Source organism: Mustela lutreola, chromosome 4, assembly GCF_030435805.1.
Source record: "Mustela lutreola isolate mMusLut2 chromosome 4, mMusLut2.pri, whole genome shotgun sequence".
Lineage (NCBI taxonomy): Eukaryota > Metazoa > Chordata > Mammalia > Carnivora > Mustelidae > Mustela > Mustela lutreola.
Window position 1 is genome coordinate 19,283,074 of NC_081293.1, and position 17,647 is coordinate 19,300,720.

General features: G+C 52.1%; 1 protein-coding gene across 1 annotated transcript; it reads right to left on the reverse strand.

Moving 5' to 3' along the window:
- Positions 1 to 449: 449 nt before the first annotated feature.
- On the reverse strand, positions 450 to 13,803 carry DUSP5 (dual specificity phosphatase 5). The gene is made up of 4 exons (XM_059173236.1): positions 13,295 to 13,803; positions 8,213 to 8,361; positions 4,585 to 4,804; positions 450 to 1,905 (listed from the first exon to the last, which is right to left on the reverse strand). Exons 1-4 carry the CDS (start codon positions 13,671 to 13,673, stop codon positions 1,505 to 1,507), a joined length of 1,149 nt encoding a protein of 382 aa, XP_059029219.1. The 5' UTR covers positions 13,674 to 13,803; the 3' UTR covers positions 450 to 1,504.
- Between the last annotated feature and the right edge of the window lie 3,844 nt (positions 13,804 to 17,647).

Consider the following 17,647-nt stretch of genomic DNA (forward strand, 5'->3'; position numbering starts at 1 on the left):
TAGTTCACTTCTCTGTCCCTTAGGCATTTTTCCAGCCTCTTCTGAGTGTGTCTGCCATGTGCCCGGCACTAGGAGGCTGACCACAAGCTTTGCATTCAGGTTTGCTATGATCAAGGGCCTTGAGCTTTGAGGAACCTTGGGGAACCTCTAACACATTTCACTGATGAAGCGTCTGAGGTTCAAGAACACTTTGCCTGGGCTCATAGGAGGCAAGAGCGGGTGGGTGCTCCGACCACCTCTCCATGTGGCCAGCACCTAAAGATTCCTCTTGCAAGTGAGCTTAGAGAAGCCTCTGGGCTGGAAAGCAACATTCTGTTCCTATCACCAGCCGCGAGCAGATGCAGATTCCATTTTCGGCCGTATTACCCCAACTCACCAACACAAAGCGGGGCTTTTTTCTTTTCATCTTTTTATTTTGCACTATAAAAAACAACAACAACAACACCCAGTAACATACTGCTTTTCTTCACATTCATATGGATTTTAGGAAATTATTGCCGTTTCCCCTGGAGAAAGAACCAACGGACAAAAAAGAAGTACCACAATACAAAATCTGCAAACCCCAGAAGTCCACAGCTTGAAGACAACCCCCAGGGGCAGGGAAGAAGAAAACGTGTGTCACAAGAGACAAGACAAGCACACATGAAGGACAGCAGGCTGGGGAGACCATCGTGTCAACGCCACTGACCCGGACGCGGCGGGTCCCTCGGTCTCTTGGCACCCGCTGTCGCCCCCTCAAAGGGGTGATTTTTGGTCTAAGGTCCAAAGAACTTTTCCAACGATGCAAGAGATGCTTTGAGGAGAGGGGGCCACGAGAAAGGTTCAAGTATGAATAAGGAATCATGCGAAGTCCGAAGTCAGGGAAGAACCCACAGTGGAAAGGACACCCAGGTAGGTCGACATCTCGCTACTTCAACCATCCGCCTCCACCCCAGACCCAAGAGGGAGTCTCAGAAACGCGCGGGAGGGTTCAAGCCAGCATCTAGATGGCATCCTTCCAAGTCCTGGAGGGGTTCCTTTCCTGACTGGGCGGTGATCAGCTTATGCCCTGAAGCAACAGATACAGAGACTGCCAAAGTTAAAAAAGTAAGGTGGAAATTGTGCTTCCTTCAAAACGAGTTGGCTTCGTCACTGCCTTTTCTCCCGGTCTAGCAACTGCTCTCTCCCACGCTGCCGTGGGTATATATTGCCTTACGCTTGAAATGAAAAGGCGAGCTTGGAGGTGCAGGGCCCGGGCGGTCCTGAGAGGGCAGGGGGTCTGGAAGTACAGTAGTCGGCACGCACTGTGCTCTCATCATGGCTTGGGCTTCCTTCGGTCCCCAAAACCTATCCCCACTGTCAGCATGAAGCTCGTTTGCAAGCCTGGTGACCGCTCACTGTCCTGCTAGGGCAGCGGGACAGAGTGAGGTTTTCAGTATTGCACAGGTATGAAATGTCCACGAGTTTAAAAAAAAAGCAGAATCACAGTTGTTCTTGGGGCTGGGCCGGCTCCCCCATCCCGGGTTTAGCAGGACGTGGCCGTGGCCATGGGACTCCTGCCAAGCTCCGAGACTGTTGAGTGGGTGGGCACGGGCGCCAGCACCGAGGTAGGGAAGGTGCAGTAGGAAGCCTGCAGGTCAGGGCTCAGTGTCTGCAAATGGGCTATGAAAGACGAGCCGGCTGCCTCCCCGGGGCAGGAGGGAGCCTGAGGCGTAGAAGGCAGGATCTCAGACTCATACTGCAGGAGCTGGCCCATGAAGCCGAAGTTGGGGGAGACCACACTCCGCCGCTGCTTGATGTAGTCGAAGGCGTCCTTTAGGCGGAACTGCTTGGCCTTCATGAGGTAAGCCATGCAGATGGTGGGAGAGCGGGAGATCCCAGCCTCGCAGTGGACCAGGACCTTGCCTCCCTTTTCCCTGACACCATCTGGAAGGAAGAAAAGAGGGGGAGGATGAGTTGGGACTGGAAACCAAAAGGCCAAGATACGAGAATTAAACACAAAAGTGACCAAGTCCTCAAAATGTCACACCTGTCCAAGAGCTGAGGTTCCCACGCAGTCTTTTTAATGCCCACCGGCAAGGACAGAGCTTATGGGGGCCCCCGAGTGTCTATCCCCATGTAGTGCCTTTCCAATCTTCAGAGGTGCTAGATCTGGGGAAAGAATCCCTTCCTGGAGATGCCATCTTCACTTGGGTTCCACGGATGGGTTTCAACAGGGCATCAGAAAATCCTTGACATTACATGCAAATTTCTTGGGTAGGTACGTTTTTCTGAGGGTCCCAGGTTCAAAGAGTGCCTCTTGGGATCTGACTCTCAGCGGGAGGACCCAGCCCCTCTCCTGCTAGAGGCCTGCCAGCCTCCCTGGGTACCCAGTCTGGCTGTGCCAGGGCGGGATGCTTGGCTCAGCTCCCAGGGTTCCCACCACCAAACACACAATAAATAGTGCACAGCCACTAATTACAGCCCTGGCCAAGTGACGCTTACTAGACCGAAGGATAGAAATGGCTTTCGCAAACTCCATCTTGCACAACAATGGGAGTCACTGCTGTAAAGCTACCACCATCGGCTGGCATTCTTTAGCTCAATATGACAAGGGGGTGCCTCCTTTTCTCTTCCACTCCTCCCCCGACCGAGGGAACTACAACAGTTAAAACCGAGGGCCAAAAGGTTATGCATAAATATACACATCAATTAAAAACCACAAAAAACAGTCTTTCCAATCCCCCCCCCCCCTCTCTCTCTCTCTCTCTCTCTCTCTCGAGTGAGGAAACAATGACAACATTACAACACAGGAAGTCTGAGGTACCCGGTACTAGGTAAAGCCACAGTGTGCAAAAACACTTAAGATTCTGAAGGGCAAATAAAGTCACCTCCCTTACCCAGCTCCCTCCTCCAGTTTAAGAAGTTTGCAAATGTATCTGTAAGATCTAAAATGTATCTGTAAGATCCGTAAGATCTAAAGACAGGGAGGAAGCCCAGAGTTTCCCCAACAGAACAGAAGTCCCAAAGGACATGCACAGTGTAGCTCATAGCTCATTAGAGGTACCCCCAACTTAGTCTGACTCCAAAGAAGAAAATTTCCTGTAAATGAGTTCAAAGGGGACCCCAGCCCTTGGATTGTAGGGTCATGACCCCAATTTTCCTTTGCTCCTTGTCCATGAGCTTTTAATTGCTTGGTACCATGACCAAGAAAGCAAAGGGCCTAGACTGTGTTGCTCCTGCTTTGCCCCTCAGGGATTGTCTACTACGGGGGCCCTCCAGGGCCCTTCCCCTGGGAAGGGGCCAAGAGCATGGTATGGGCTCAGTCCCCGCCTTTTACCAGCAGGCAAGAAGTCTGGGGAAAAGCATCCTGTGCTCTCAGGAGGCTGTGGGTTCATGCGGTTGTGTACACAACTCACAGGATGGGGAAGAAGGCTTCTGAGAAATGGATGGGGGTGGGTTTCATGACCTCACTGAGTAGTTATCTAGGTAATTAAATAACAGGCAGAGAAGGGCAAGGCATTCCCAGGGCCAGGGAGACAAGTCAAGGGTTTCCCATTTTGAACCCATCAACTGGGCAGCCTCTCAGAGATCCAAAGGGATCCTCTAAGCCCAGAGGCTCAGAGGACCAGGATAGGCTCAGCCTCCTGCCTCTGGTGACTTTCCCAGTGGGTTTCCTATAGGGATGAAACCACGTGTGATGAGCACAGGGCCCACCATGTGGCTGAAGGGAGTCCCCGTAATTGCTGCCTGCCCTCCATAGTTACTGCTGGGCTCAACACCTGCCCTTCTCCCTCCAAAAGCCCTCAAAACAAGATAAGGAAAATCACATCTCAGCTTCAACAACTATGCGTGTTAATGGGAAAGAAAGGCAAGGCCTCAAGGTTGGGGAGTAATACTTGCAAATCTGAAACAGAAAAAAAGTCAGCCTCGCTGCCACGAGAGAGGGGGGGGGGGAAAGCGAAGCTGTCAAATGCAGGAACAGTCCAGCCTGTGCTGAAGAGGTGGAAACCCAAGGCCCAGAGCCCTTTCCAGGCCTGCCCAGGGGAGAAAACGGTAACCGCCTAACACAACGTACAAAAGATGCCAACTTCCCTATGCACAGAGCACGGAGCTCGGTCAAATGCTATCTTTAATCCAAAATTAGCTGAAATGCAAAACAAATTGCCCCTAAAGCAGTCTGCCAAAAACTGTGAAAAGCTGCCAGGGCCCTCGGGGCTCGGTGTGTAAGAAGTGTTCTCTCAATCCTTCTGCTGGCTTTCTAAAAATGCCCCAGCCTACGTAGGAGCACCGCGAGGACGGTTCTTTCGCTCCCTGGCTTCCCTGGCACGGAGCATCACACACGGACACACTCTGCTTCCCACCCGGCTCAGAAGAACAACAAGAACGGCAGTGAGTCCTGCCATAAAATAATATTAATTCATTTATCTTGCAAATGAAAGCTCCTATGAATAGCAGCGTGCGTCCACCCCTCCGCCTCTTTGGTGGCCGCATGCCGTCCCGGCTCCAGCTCCTGGCAGACGCACGTCCGAGACACTGTCCTCCTTGGCAAAGGCCGCCCCCATCAGTACCGCAGAAGCGAGAGCAGGGGCTCCCAGATGGCAGAGGGCGAAGGACTGAACCTACCAATGAAGTCTATTGCTTCTTGAAAGTGGGAGCTGATGTCGGCTGTGTGGCTGTCTTCCACGGGGATCCATTTGTAGTGTACGTGGGTGGCGCAGGCCTCGGAAAGCCGCCGGGAGACGTTCAGCAGGGCCGTGATGTGCAGGTTGGCGAGGAACTCGCACTTGGACGCATGGTAGGCACTTCCAAGGTAGAGGAACGGGAGGATTTCAACCGGGCCGCCCTGGAGGGAGGGGCAGAGGACACCCAGGAAATCGTGGATTAGCTTGCTCCTTCAGGAGAGGAAACAAAACCACCCTGACCTACTTGTTGTCAGGTGGGAGGTTCCCTTTCTGGTTTCCAGGTGGACAGTTCGGCGCCAGGGCAGTTCAGCCCAGATTGTGGGTGGAGCCTCCACTCTGGCAAACTCTCTACCCACTGCTGCTGCCTTGCGACTCTCAGGGACGGCAAAGCCCACACAGCAAAGATTCCTCGTTTCCATACACATATTGAGGTGGGAAACGCGAGCAGCCCTCCTGTGCCGACAAGGATGAGGAGATGGGCACGAAGGGGAAGGACCGAGAGGCTCCCGCTCACGTTCCCGCTGCCCCCACGGCACCAGTGCAAGCCTTCTAACCTCAGGGCAGCCTTTGTTTCTTTCGAGATGAAACAGGTTAAAAACGCTACAAGATGAGCTCCCCCCCCCTTTGCAGTCAGGGTATCTTCATGGTATATTTTATCAAATCTAGGACACCCATGACTGATCTCAAGATGCACGTGGGTTTCGGAGAGGTCAGAGTGCATCCCCAGCATGGATGCTCCTTGGAAGTGGAAATGACCACTGTTTACCCAGAATCCTTAAAGAAAGGCTATGAAGCCCAGGGGAGAGGGGCTTCTCCTCCCCTTATCTTCCTCACGTGGGACTGAGGGCTCGTGAGAGATGCTTACATCATCACCCTTTTGGAAGGCCACCCACACACCAGGTTTCCAGTTAAGGAGGCTCCCAATTAGAAGCTGAGACCATCTACCCTGAGGCAAAGTTAAAAACAGCTAGCTGGTCAGACTCTGGCACTCGTAGCAGCTCCCAGGTGGCAAGAAAAACCAGCGATAACTGGAACAAAGGGAGGCCCCAGAGACTGAGAGAGAAACACTGGGCTTGGAGGGGCAGGGGCAGTGGCTGTGTCTTTGGGAGCCTTTCCTGTATCATCCATCCGCTTCCTGTGTTTCCATTTCCTGTCCCAGAATAAAAGTGGAACGGAAACTCGGCCAGACTCATAATAGGGAAAGGGGCATAGGATGAGGGCCAGCAGAAGGCAATTCTCAAATTACTTGGCATGTGGTGTGCGCTTTTTCTTTCCTGAGAAATCAAGTGTTCCAGCAAAGGCCAGTGGGGCCACTTGGAAGAAAGTCATAGAGGATTTTACCAAAGATAGTAAGAGTAACAACCAGTATTTTTTTTTTTTTAATAGTAGTCTTGATGCTCAGTGAGGGGTTTGAACCCACAATCCTAAGATCAAGACCTGAGATCCAAAGTTGGATCCTTAACGGACTGAGCCCCCAGGTTGCCCCAACAACCAGTATTTTTATTCACACCGACTATAGCTGGCCCCTGGACTGAACGCTTCCCATGCATCTACACAGATCTCTCCCTGTTTAGGCCCGGAACACATGGACACACCAGGCCTGGGACCTTATCCAATTACCTCTAAAGCCTAGAACAACATAGCCCTGAAACCATGTCTTTCTTTTTCTGAATCCTCTGTTTTGACTCAAGAGGAAGGAACCAGAAGCCTTCAGAAACCCCAAAGGTTAACACGACCTTGCTTGGCTTCTCTCCATGCAGCAGCGCTTCTAAGAAATAGCACTAGGGGGTTCCCCAGATGAACCCTGGAGACACGTCAGGGCCTCCCCAGTCCTTTCTTGGCCAAAGGTCTGCTGTGCCTTCACAACATCCTGACAATTCTTGTTTCTCTTTCACTTTCTGAGAAGTGAGGGGAAAACACCCAAACAAACAGAAAACAGAAATCCAGCTAAGCCACATGCCCATGACTTGAATGCTGAGGGTTCATCATATACTGTTTTTTTTTTTTTAAGATGTTATTCATTTATTTGTCAGAGAAAGAGAGAAAGCATACAAGCAGGCGGAGTGGGAGAGAGAAGCGGGCTCCCTGCCAAGCAAGGAGCCTGGTGCGGGGCTCAATCCCAGGACCCTGGGATCATGACCTGAGCCGGAGGCAGTGGCTTAACCAACTGAGCCACTCAGGCGTCCCTGCTTTTTTTTTTTTTTTTGTATTGTTTTGTTTTTTAATTTTTATTTATTTATTTGACACAGAGAGAGATCACTAGTAGGCAGAGAGGCAGGCAGAGACAGGGAAGCAGGCTCCCTGCTGAGCAGAAAACCCAAAGTGGGGCTCATTCCCAGGACCTTGAGATCATGACCTGAGCCGAAGGCAGAGGTTTAACCCACTGAGCCACTCAGGCGCCCCAATATGCTGTTTAATAAAGGAAAACAAACAATATAATAACCCTGGACCCTGGCCAAGCTAATAGACTTCCCGACCAGGGATCCCACTCAAGGGCAGTCACTTGGCTTTACTGGGGCAGATCTCTGTTCACACCGGGCAGCTTCCAGACATCTTCCTTCTTATGATCTGGACATGCACTTATGTTGTGGGAAAGACCTGAAAAGCTTCTCCCTCCAAGTCAGGTGCCTAGGACAGGCCCTTTCCAAAAGAAGTTCTGTTTCTGTGGAAAACACCAAGGTCTTGAAAAGAGCCAGAGTTAAGAGAAGGGAGTCTTTCTGGGCCTACTGTTGCTAGGAGCCCAGCTACCGGATTCGTTGCAAAGAGATCATCTTCAGTTCTGAGACAGGGATTTCTCCCCTCCTGTGAAGTGGGAAGGAGGGCTTGGGCTCTGGTTTCTGCCAGATCTGGGTCCTTGCCCACCTTCCCCTCACCCTGCAGCACTGGAGGGCAGGACCCCTCACTGAGCCTTCCACACAGTCAGCCCTTACAGGCCTGCCAGAAAGTTAAATTCTTCAAAGGAAAAAAACACCACATGTTTGTAGGAGCATGAACTCCTCTACAGTGTCTCTTCATCTTCACTGGTTTCAGAATATATGGAACTGTAGGCACCCGAAACCCTCAGCCTCTGCTTAGCCATCCAAACAGTAGTGTCTCCACAAGCCTCCCCCAGCCCCGGTTCAGTTAAAAATAACAAAAAGACACATCTTGACAGGTACTGGGTTGGTTTGCTGAAACTGCCCAGCATGAACAATTACAAAGAAGATTAACACAGGAAGCCTGATAGTCAGCTCTGAAACATCTTCAGGGAAACCTAAACTGATATTTTGAAGCTTCTGCTTCCTAGGCCAGCTAATAAGAATGTATCTTTCACTTCCTCTTTTCTCCAGAAGCTGTCAAGCATCCTGGGGCTCGTTTGCTCTTGTCAGCTTGTTTGCTGGAAAGAAGCCCATATACTCTTGGATGGAAAACTCAAGTTGGCAAGCAACAGCTCTCTGAAGCTAGAGGGCTCTGCCAACACTCTTATCCACAGAAGAATGCACCAGTGCTACTGAGCGGGGAGAGGAAGAGCCAGGGGGCTGGGGAAGGAGCAGAGTCAGCAGCCAAGATGGCACTTCCACACCACTTACCTGGTCATAGGCTGGCCTGTAGCTGATGCTGAGCACTGGTTTCCCACACTGGCTCATGAGGGCTTTCTCGGTTTCAACCTTCTCTTGTGAAATGGGTTGTACATCCACACAACATTCAGGATATTCCGAATAGAAAGTCTCATATCCTCCTGCAAGGAAAAAAAAAAAAAAAAAAAAGGAAGATAGATGTTAAACACTGATTGCTCAGCTTTTAGAAAATGTCCAGAATTAATCAATACCCTAAGTGGGGAAGAGTCAAGAATATCAAGCTAACATAGATTCTGATCTTATAAAAAAAAAAATTAAGCCAAACCAACTAATAGCTTTAGAACAGAAATGGGCTATACAGACACAAACACACTCTCTCTTTTCTAAAAAGTTATAGTTCAGAGAGGCAATGATTAACTTTTTATGTCTATCAGAAGCAGCTGAAAGGAAAGCTATTTGGCATCTGGAAAATATTAACCAAATCCCTCCAGAAAACAAAAGCTATTTTCACTCCTTGGTCTAAAATGCAGGTGTGATTATGAAGAATTTCATTCATTTGCAAGAAGAGACTCCTGAATTGGTCTATTTCATCCCTAGCCCATTAGCTCTGAATTGGATTATAGATGGAACCGCTCTATTCGTAAGAGAATGGAGGCTAATAGGAGGTTTAAACTAGGTGCAATAAAACAGCCCTGCCCTTTCTCACTCCCAAGGTGCTAAAAAACACTGCTGACAATCCTCTCTATAGGTCCAATTTTGAGTAATCAATCTAGTTAATTACCTTCTAAACCAAACTGGACGCACAAGGCTTTAGAACTTAATTCTCAGTCCCAATTAAGTAAAAACTGTTTCTCTCCCCTTCAAGACCACCTAACCCTTCCTTTCTATCTTCCTCAACTTCCCTTCCTGATCTTCCTGCCCTACGACAATCCCTGAAATGATAACTACCAGCAGGTATGACTGTAAAAATCCTTACTATTCAACTTCTTCAGATGGGTCACTTAAGGTAAAAACTACTCTATGACTGGGTCACAGAAACTTGGTCATCTTAAAGAAGTCTCAGGTCCAGCACTCAGCAGTAAAGAACCAAATGAAAAACATGCCAAGTGCTGCCAGGTGAACAGGCCAGCCTCACTTGGAGAAACTCTCACTCTCAATCCAGAAGGACCTAAGGGACTTCCGGGAGCCTCCAGAAAACCCACTTCTATTTTTCTCTGACCCAGAGAATTCACTTAGGGTCAAACCATCAACTATTTTTTTTTTTTTAAGATTTTATTTATTTATTTGACAGAGAGAGATCACAAGTAGGCAGAGAGGCAGGCAGAGAGAGAGAGAGAGAGAGAGGAAGCAGGCTCCTCGCTGAGCAGAGAGACTGGATGCGGGACTCGATCCCAGGACCTGAGATCATGACCTGAGCCGAAGGCAGCGGCTTAGACCACTGAGCCACCCAGGCGCCCCTCAAACCATCAATTAAATATGCATTCTGAGCCCATGTATTTTCCACAAAGTCCCCTCTTTCTTTTGTCTCTTGGCGTTTTGATAGCCCACAGAGGAGCACATGGTGGCCTTAAGCCCCTGTGGTAGACAAATGGTTAATGGATAACATGGCGGTCTCCAGCTCCCTCCCAGAAGCTGCAGCCAATTCCTAGAATGAGTCATCTTGCCATTACTGCTTCCTCCCCGCTTGCTGGAACTGCCCCCGCCCCCATTGAGTACACTCAAATCTCCTCTGTGGTCACTTCAACAAAAAGCCCATTGGGCCTCCCCAGATGAGCTTCTGGTCCTCCTGGTCATGATAAACAGACCACATGCCAGAGAGTAATGGAGGGAGGTGATGGTGTTCGTGGCTTAGTTTCCTGCTGGCCTCCCCCCTCCCCACCACTGTAGCACCTGGACCCTTACCCTCCTAGGATACAGACTGAAGGTCAGACTTAGTGACCCACAGCTTCATTAGAAGAAGCGACCTTAAAGTAAATCACTTCCTGTGCCTAGGCCTCCAAAGTTCTCGATTCCAGGAGACAATGACGGGAATGGGAATCTGGCTTAAGAGTGGCCCATGCCCTCCCAAACGTTCCCAAGAATGAGGCTTGGCAAAGACAAGCCTTCAGGCCGCTCTATCTCTTGTCTTTAAATAGCACACTTAAAAGAGATGGCTGTCAGGACAGACAGGAGGTGCGGTGTGGGCCGGGTCCTGCCTGCCTGTTGACAAAACAAGGCAGGCGGACAAAGCAGCTCAGTGTAGTAGAGGGACAGATAAACGCGGGCCTATCTCTTCAAGCTGGGGTCAGGAGTCCTTCGGATTAGACGGTCTCTTTCACCCACTCTTCCCTGAGAGGCAGGGAGAGACAGACCATTCTCTTGAGTTTCAAGAGCTGTGGCCCTTTTTCTTGCTGCTTCAGCCCTCTTCAGAGTGACTGGGCTTTTGATCACCGTTGCATGACCAGGGGAGCAGAGAAGTTGCAAGAACACTGTATTTAAATACACACTGACAATGCCATCCGGTCCCCATGCCATTTCAGTGTTATGTTTGGGGAGGGGGAAGAGAATAAGGGGGGTGGGGGGAGAATAAAGGGAAGTATAAAAGGCATTGTCCCCAAGATCTGAAATGCCACTAGATTAAAACCTGAATTTGTATCTGGACAGGAGGCAGTAAGGAAATCAAAATTTTCTTGGACAACAATTTAACCTTCGTTGTGTTGTAAACGGTTAAGCATCCCGCAATTCCTATTGAGATTTAAAATGCACACAACTGGGCGCCTGGGTGGCTCAGTGGGTTGAGCCGCTGCCTTCGGCTCAGGTCATGATCTCGGGGTCCTGGGATCGAGTCCCGCATCGGGCTCTCTGCTCAGCGGGGAGCCTGCTTCCCTCTCTCTCTCTCGCTCTCTCTGCCTGCCTCTCCATCTACTTGTGATCTCTCTCTCTGTCAAATAAATAATAAATAAAATCTTAAAAAAAAAAAAAAAAAAAAAAAAAAATAAAATGCACACAACTATCAACCTGCCAATTCTCTGAATCCTACTGAAAGATAGTGCACATGCAAAGCATTTGAACAAAAATATACCCTACCACATTGCCTTAAATAATGAGGTTGAAAGCAACCTACTGGCTACCAACAGGGGACCAGTTTAAAAAGTGAAGGGCGCCTTACTCGGTAGGTTAAGCGTCTGCCTTTGGGTCATGATCCCAGCGTTCTGGGATCAAGCCCTGGGCCCTGCGCCGGGCTCCTGGCTCCCTGTTTTCCCTCCCCTTGCTCCTCATGTTGCATGCATTCTCTCTAATAAATTTTAAAAAATAAAATAAAAAGCAAAACGGACATGTATGTTCTGATAAAGGCAAACCTCCCAAGGTCTAGTTGCGTCCAAGAAGCAAGAATACAAAATATGCAAAATCATTCTATTTTTTAAAGATACTCGGGGAAAATTAACTTGTCTAAAGATGAACAGAAAATATTTGGTGGCTGTCTCTGGAGAGTGGAACTGGATTCAAGGGTGTGAAGAAGACCCACTTTTCATTGTACAGGCTTTGTGCTTTTAAAATTTTTACCTGTGTACGTTACTGTCATTTAAATAAACATTTTAGACACGAATTTCCGAAGATGTGAGTCTACAGAGCCACTTACTTCCTGTGGCAGTAACTTTGCAACAGTCAACATGAAATCACCACCACCCCCCCCCCACCATGGAGAGGAGAGACCTGGGGAGCAGAGGCAGGACCAGGAGGGGTTTCCTGAAATATATCTTTCATACTCCTGGGAAGGCAGTAGCTTTTCCTGTATTCACTGCTAAGAAAGGAGACAAAGGCCACCACCCTGGGCTAAGTGTGAAACGTCTTAAGGAGGGCCTTGCTCCTTCCCAGACAAGCTGAGGCTGGTGGAGAAGATGATCATCTACCGAACAGGAATCAACAGGGAACAGTCTACACGGAGGTGCTAACAGAGGTAGGGGCTCCCTGTGTGATCTCTCCAGGCCCCGCAGGTGTGAAATTCCCCAGGCTGCTTGGTTTTAAAAAGGGCCCTCAGGCTCATTTCTGAACCACATCACTGCTGTATCTCAAGATGTCTGCAACAGGGTTGGCAGGGCCTTGGGGCACAGCTTGGGCGGAACACTCATCTCTGCTCTAAGAACTGAGTTTCTCATACATTGGAGTTTACAAAGGACTCAAATACAAGGCGGGAGTAGTCATAGGAAGTGACCCAGAAATCAATGCTCTGTAATTTGAAAGTCACTCACTGACTACACAGTGAGGGAAGTCAAAGTCCTCTCTCCAGCAGGTGTAATGGACGGACTTGTGGGGCAGCTTCTGGGGCGCCTCAAACCAAAGGCGACGGAACCCCCATCCACCACCACCCTGCTACACCTCTCCTAAATCCCGGGGCGGGCTAGCCGGCCGCCCCCTCCAAACCCGGGCAGATAGCAGGAGGCCAGTCCAGGGAATGATCTGCGGGGGTGGCGTGGGGGAGGGTTTGAGGGAAGGGTTGAAAAGGGTGGGAAGGCTGTCAGCTCCAAATGGAGCTAGAGAAAGGCCTGGGAGGGGAGAAGGAACGGCCGGAGGAAAACAATAAACAGCAGTAAATTGAAGTGGAAAGGAAGGGGAGGGACTCGCCAGGGTCAAAAAGGCAAGAGGGGTCGGTACAGACTGCCTTACACACGTTAATTGTCCGGGCGGGAGGAAAGGGGACGCCGCGGCGCCACGCTCCGGGGGGTCGCGACCTGCTGATCCAGCCAGATCTGCCCATCAGAGAGGCTCAGAGCCCAGGCCCCAGCGAGGGCGGCTAAGCCGGCGCCAGCAAATCCGGGGCCCGCGCCCAAGAAGCGGCGCCCCCGGCTGCGCAACCAACCCTACCCACCACCCAGGCGGGCCGGCCGCCGGGAGCTTTCGAGGAACGCGGGTGGGGAGGGGGAAGCTCCGAGGGCTGGGCTGACACTGGCAGCGCCCTCCCGAGCGCACGTCAAGCCTCGGCGTGCGGACTCCGGCAGGTGGAGACTACCGGGCTCGGGATCGCAGAAGGCGCCCCGCACGGGGAGGGGACCCCAGAGCCCCAGGGGTGGGGGTGGAGGGGTGGTGGCAGGCGCTCGGCGGCCCCGACGCGCTCACCTTTGAGGAAGTAGACCCGCGGGCCGGCGGGCAGGCAGGCCAGCAGCGAGGTGAGCACGACCCGCGCGGCGCTCTCTTCGCGGAGCTTCTGCCAGTGGCGGCTGCCCTGGTCCAGCACCACCACGGCCGCCACGCCGCCGCCGCCCTCCTGCAGCAGCCGCGCGCGCGCCGCCTCGTCGGGCAGCACGTAGCGCGCCGACACCGCGCCGCCGCGGGCCCGCCGCAGCACCACGGAGTTGAGGTTGACGTTGAGCGAGCCGCGCACGCTCGAGGCGGCGAAGGCCAGGTAGGGCCGGCAGTCGAGCACCACGCAGCGCGCCGCCGCCTCCTTGCGGAGCATCTTGCGCAGCTGGCGCCCGTCGAGCGACGTGACCTTCATGCCGCCGCCCAGCGGTGCCGCGCCGCGCGCCCCGCCGGTGCCCACAGCCAGGGTGCCCGCTGGCGAGGCGCGGGAGGGCGGCCCGCGAGGCTGCGGCCCGGCAGACTGACCGAGCGAGCGAGCGAGCGAGCCCGGCGCCGGAGCCGGAGCGGCAGCTCAACTCTTCTTTCCCGCCCCGCACGCTCGGCAGCCGGCCCGGCCACTCGCCGCCCCAGAAGCCGGGGATTCCGCCGGCAGCGCCGCGTTTTATGTGAATGAGTGTGCGGCCTGTGACGTGGCTGCCCATATAAGGCCGAAGATAGGTCTTTCCCCGCCCCTTCGGGCTGTGGCCACGCCCCGGGGAGCCGGAGGCGTGGGGCGGGCGCCGGGCGTTAGTCAGCCGGGGAAGGAGGAAGTGGAAGGCGCCTCCCTCCGCTTTCTGTGGCATTGCGCGGGGACACTCACTCGCGCATCACCGAGGGCTGCCGGTGGGGTGCCACGAGGCCGAGGTGACCCACGCTGTGCGGGAAGAGGAGGAAGCGGAGGAGGCAGGGCCTGGCGCCGCACAATCCGGCTTTGAGTTTCATAGACGTAGGCTCGGAACCCGCAGGGTGGGGGCCGTGCGGGGCACGGAGCCAGGCTGGGCCAAGGGGAGCCCAGGGCCGGTGCCCCACAGATGAGTCGGAAATGGATTTTGGTCTCCACCCAAGTCTTAACGCGTGAAATGAGATGCTAGCTGGGATTTGCTTCAAGGGATGGATTATAGATGACCTCGAGATTGCGTTTGTGTTGGTAACCGCTGGAGTTCAGTAATGGGTACCTTAGAGTGGGTTCATGATACTCTTTTCTCCACTTGTCTGTTTGCTTGACACGGTCCATAATAAAAGTACCTCAAAGTAAAAATGGAGAGAAGAGCCAGCAGTTAATCTCCCCAAATAGATTCTGCTCTCAAAGGATTGACAGTCCTTCTCTCTGTCACACTTCAATAATAATTAGAATAATTGTTTTTTGAGGATCCGTTTTCTGGCCCCTGGAAAATCTGTCACAAGAACCAGCTGCAGCATCAACATGCATCCGTTGATGGAGCTCAGTCCAGGCAACTGTCCAGGTGGCTTCTGGATTTGGGGGATTATCTGTGGATCAAGTCTAATCCCGGGCTGACTGCCCCCGCCAGTCCCCAGCAGCTTCGGGCTTCCCATCCCCAATCTTGGTGAACTGGACACATTCACCCATTCAGCAAGTATTTATTGAGGGTCAGCTTTGTGCCAGGGTCTCTCTACCATCTAACCCATGACCGGACTGGGGAGGAGTCAGCCCAGTGGAAAACAGGCTGCCTCTGCTCGAGTGGGGCTTCTTGTTTACTATAGACATAAGAGAATGAGGTTTTTAGAAGGAAGCAGAAGTCAAATTCTGAAATCAAACACAAACTAGACACTAGATAGTTGCTATTAGGTCACAGCTGCATTCAATTGGAGGCGCCGTCCTGGCCCTGCCCGGGGAGACTTACTAAAGATGGGACATGGGGTTTTTCTTTCTCTTTGGGGCTATTCCTGCCAGCCTTCCGGGCAGATGGCTCATCTTCCAGTGTCACCAGTAACCTCCACCACCAGACAGTTCAGCCAGAGCCACACGTGCCTGGAGCGCCCAGAGAGCCAGGCTCTGTGTTGGGAGCCGGAGACCAAAGTGGGCAGGACCCACTCTCTGCTCGGGTTGCCCCCAGCGCAGAGAGGAGGCTTGGCGCAGCCACTGGCATCTGTAAGTTCCTGCAGTCGGCATGTGAGGAGTGGGGACCTGGAGAAGGCCTCCCAGACCAGGGGAGAGCTGACAGGAACTTCAAAGAATGAACTGAGGTTAGCCAGGCCGTGGAGGGGGAGGGTGGAAGGCATTCCAGGCAGAGCAAACTGATAGAGTTAAAGAAAAACAAAACAAAACAAAATTCCGGCTTGGTGGCTTGGCCTGCACTGGAGCTATGTGGGAGACGAAGCCACTTTTGGCATTTATTAGAAAATTAAGCAGGGTCAGATGGCGGAGGGCCTTGTGAGCCATTTAAGACGTTTGGATCTTATCCTTTGGCTGCAGCAGCACTGGGTCTTGCTCGGTGACTTGGTCAGGTGACACTTGGAACCTCTCTGAGGCAGCACTGTGGAGGATATTTTATTTGAGAGTGGGGGTAGGGGTGGAGACTGGAATCAGGGAGACAGATAGGAGGCTTTTGTGGGTAATCCAGGCCTGAGCTGATAAGGGCCTGCCGGAACTTGGCAGTGATAGCGGCGATTGAAGAGGCCACACAGATGGGAGAAACATTTAGGAAGTAAATTGCCGGAAGGGACGGCCTGGGGAGACAGTAGAGGGTGACGCCAAGGTTTTCAACTGGGGTAATTAGGTGCACGGTGACACCTTTAGATAGGGAACCTACAGGAACAGATCTGGGTGAGTAGCAGCAGCGGAGAGGGGTGTGATGTTCAGACATAATAGGAAGTTAGAGGTGATCATGGACCACTCAAAGGGGTGCCCAGTAAAGGGGGGGGTGACCTGGCAGCCGGTGCAGAAAAGTCATCTGTCAGCCTCTCTTTTCTTGTCCAACAGATCACCAGGTCCCAGGACCCTGCCTTCCTGATTTCTCTTCTGTCGTTCCCTTTCCCTTCCCATCCTGGGGCAGGGCCGGCTTCACGGGTGTCTGACCTGTATTGCTACACAGAGCCTCATGCTTAGTTTAATGCTCCGCTGTCGCTCTCTTGAAATTCTTAATTTTTGGACGAGGAACCCTGCATTTTCTTTTTGTACCAGGTTCCATAAATTATGTAGCTAGTCCCGGCCGTGGCTGTAGTTAAAAGGCTCCATTATCTCCCGTACTGGGCTGTAGTGTCCTGTTTCCCAACCTCCAAGACCTCTCTTTGCTCTCTCCGCACTGTGATCTTTTTTTAAGCGTAGATCTGAGCACACAGCCCACCTGCTCTGCTCAGAAACCCTCAATGACACCTACACACTGTCTGATAAAGTCCAAATTCCTTAGTAGTACACCAAGGTCCTCCTCATTCTGGCCAGTTGGCCATAATCCACCTCTAACCTTCTGTCCTTCCTCCCCAACCCAGGCTCCAGCAGTTGCCTGTCTCCTGAACTCACCCAGCATTTTACCGACTCCACCTTTTCGACAGGACTACAACTCATTCTCTTGTATAGGGACCCTTCACCTTCACGTGCATTTCCAGAGCTGCCATTGCACCTCCCAGAAGCTACGCTTTCATCCCCAACCTGTGAATCAGTTGCCCTCCTGGGGAGTCTCACCTTGGTGCCGTTTCTCCCTCCTCCGACCTGACACGTGAGTGTCATCTGTCCTGCCATTAACCTCCCAGGCCACGCTGAGGGTCTGTGCCACCAGCCGCAACTGTGTCATAACACCCAGCACATGGTGAGAGCTCCAACCACGGGGTCGGGTAGAATTCAGTGGTTGCTGAGACTTGCAGCTGGCTTTTTAGGAAACACCTAGGAAGAAAGTTGGCCACAGCATATCAATCAGAGCCTTAGACCCTGGGTAAAGAGGCAAGATAGGAAGCTGTGGGCACACAGTCCCTAGGGTCAGGAACTGGTCTTCATCGGCTACGGGCCTAGGAGGAAGAGGAGGGTGTCTGAGATTGGAATTATATGAATAATCCTGCCTGTCCACCCTGCTTGCTTTGAATGGGGACAAGGATGGGTCAGGGGGAAAAAGAACTTAAAATTGTGAGTACATGAGGCAGGGCCTCTCCCCCCTGCCAGTTATACTCAGAGGGGGACGAGGAGATTTTTTAGGTTTCTTGGTGCTTGTTTGACCAGTCCTCCTAACCCTGAGGCCCCGGTTCATCGTTGTGATCTGGGATTCTTACCCTTTGGAGGGTCATGGGTGGCTCTTTAAGAAATGTTGTGGGCCTACAGCATTCAGCTTCCAATGTCAGGGATCCTGTGTCCGTCTCTGCTTATCTCAGCCTCAGTAGGAGCTTCTAGGATCCCTCCCAGCC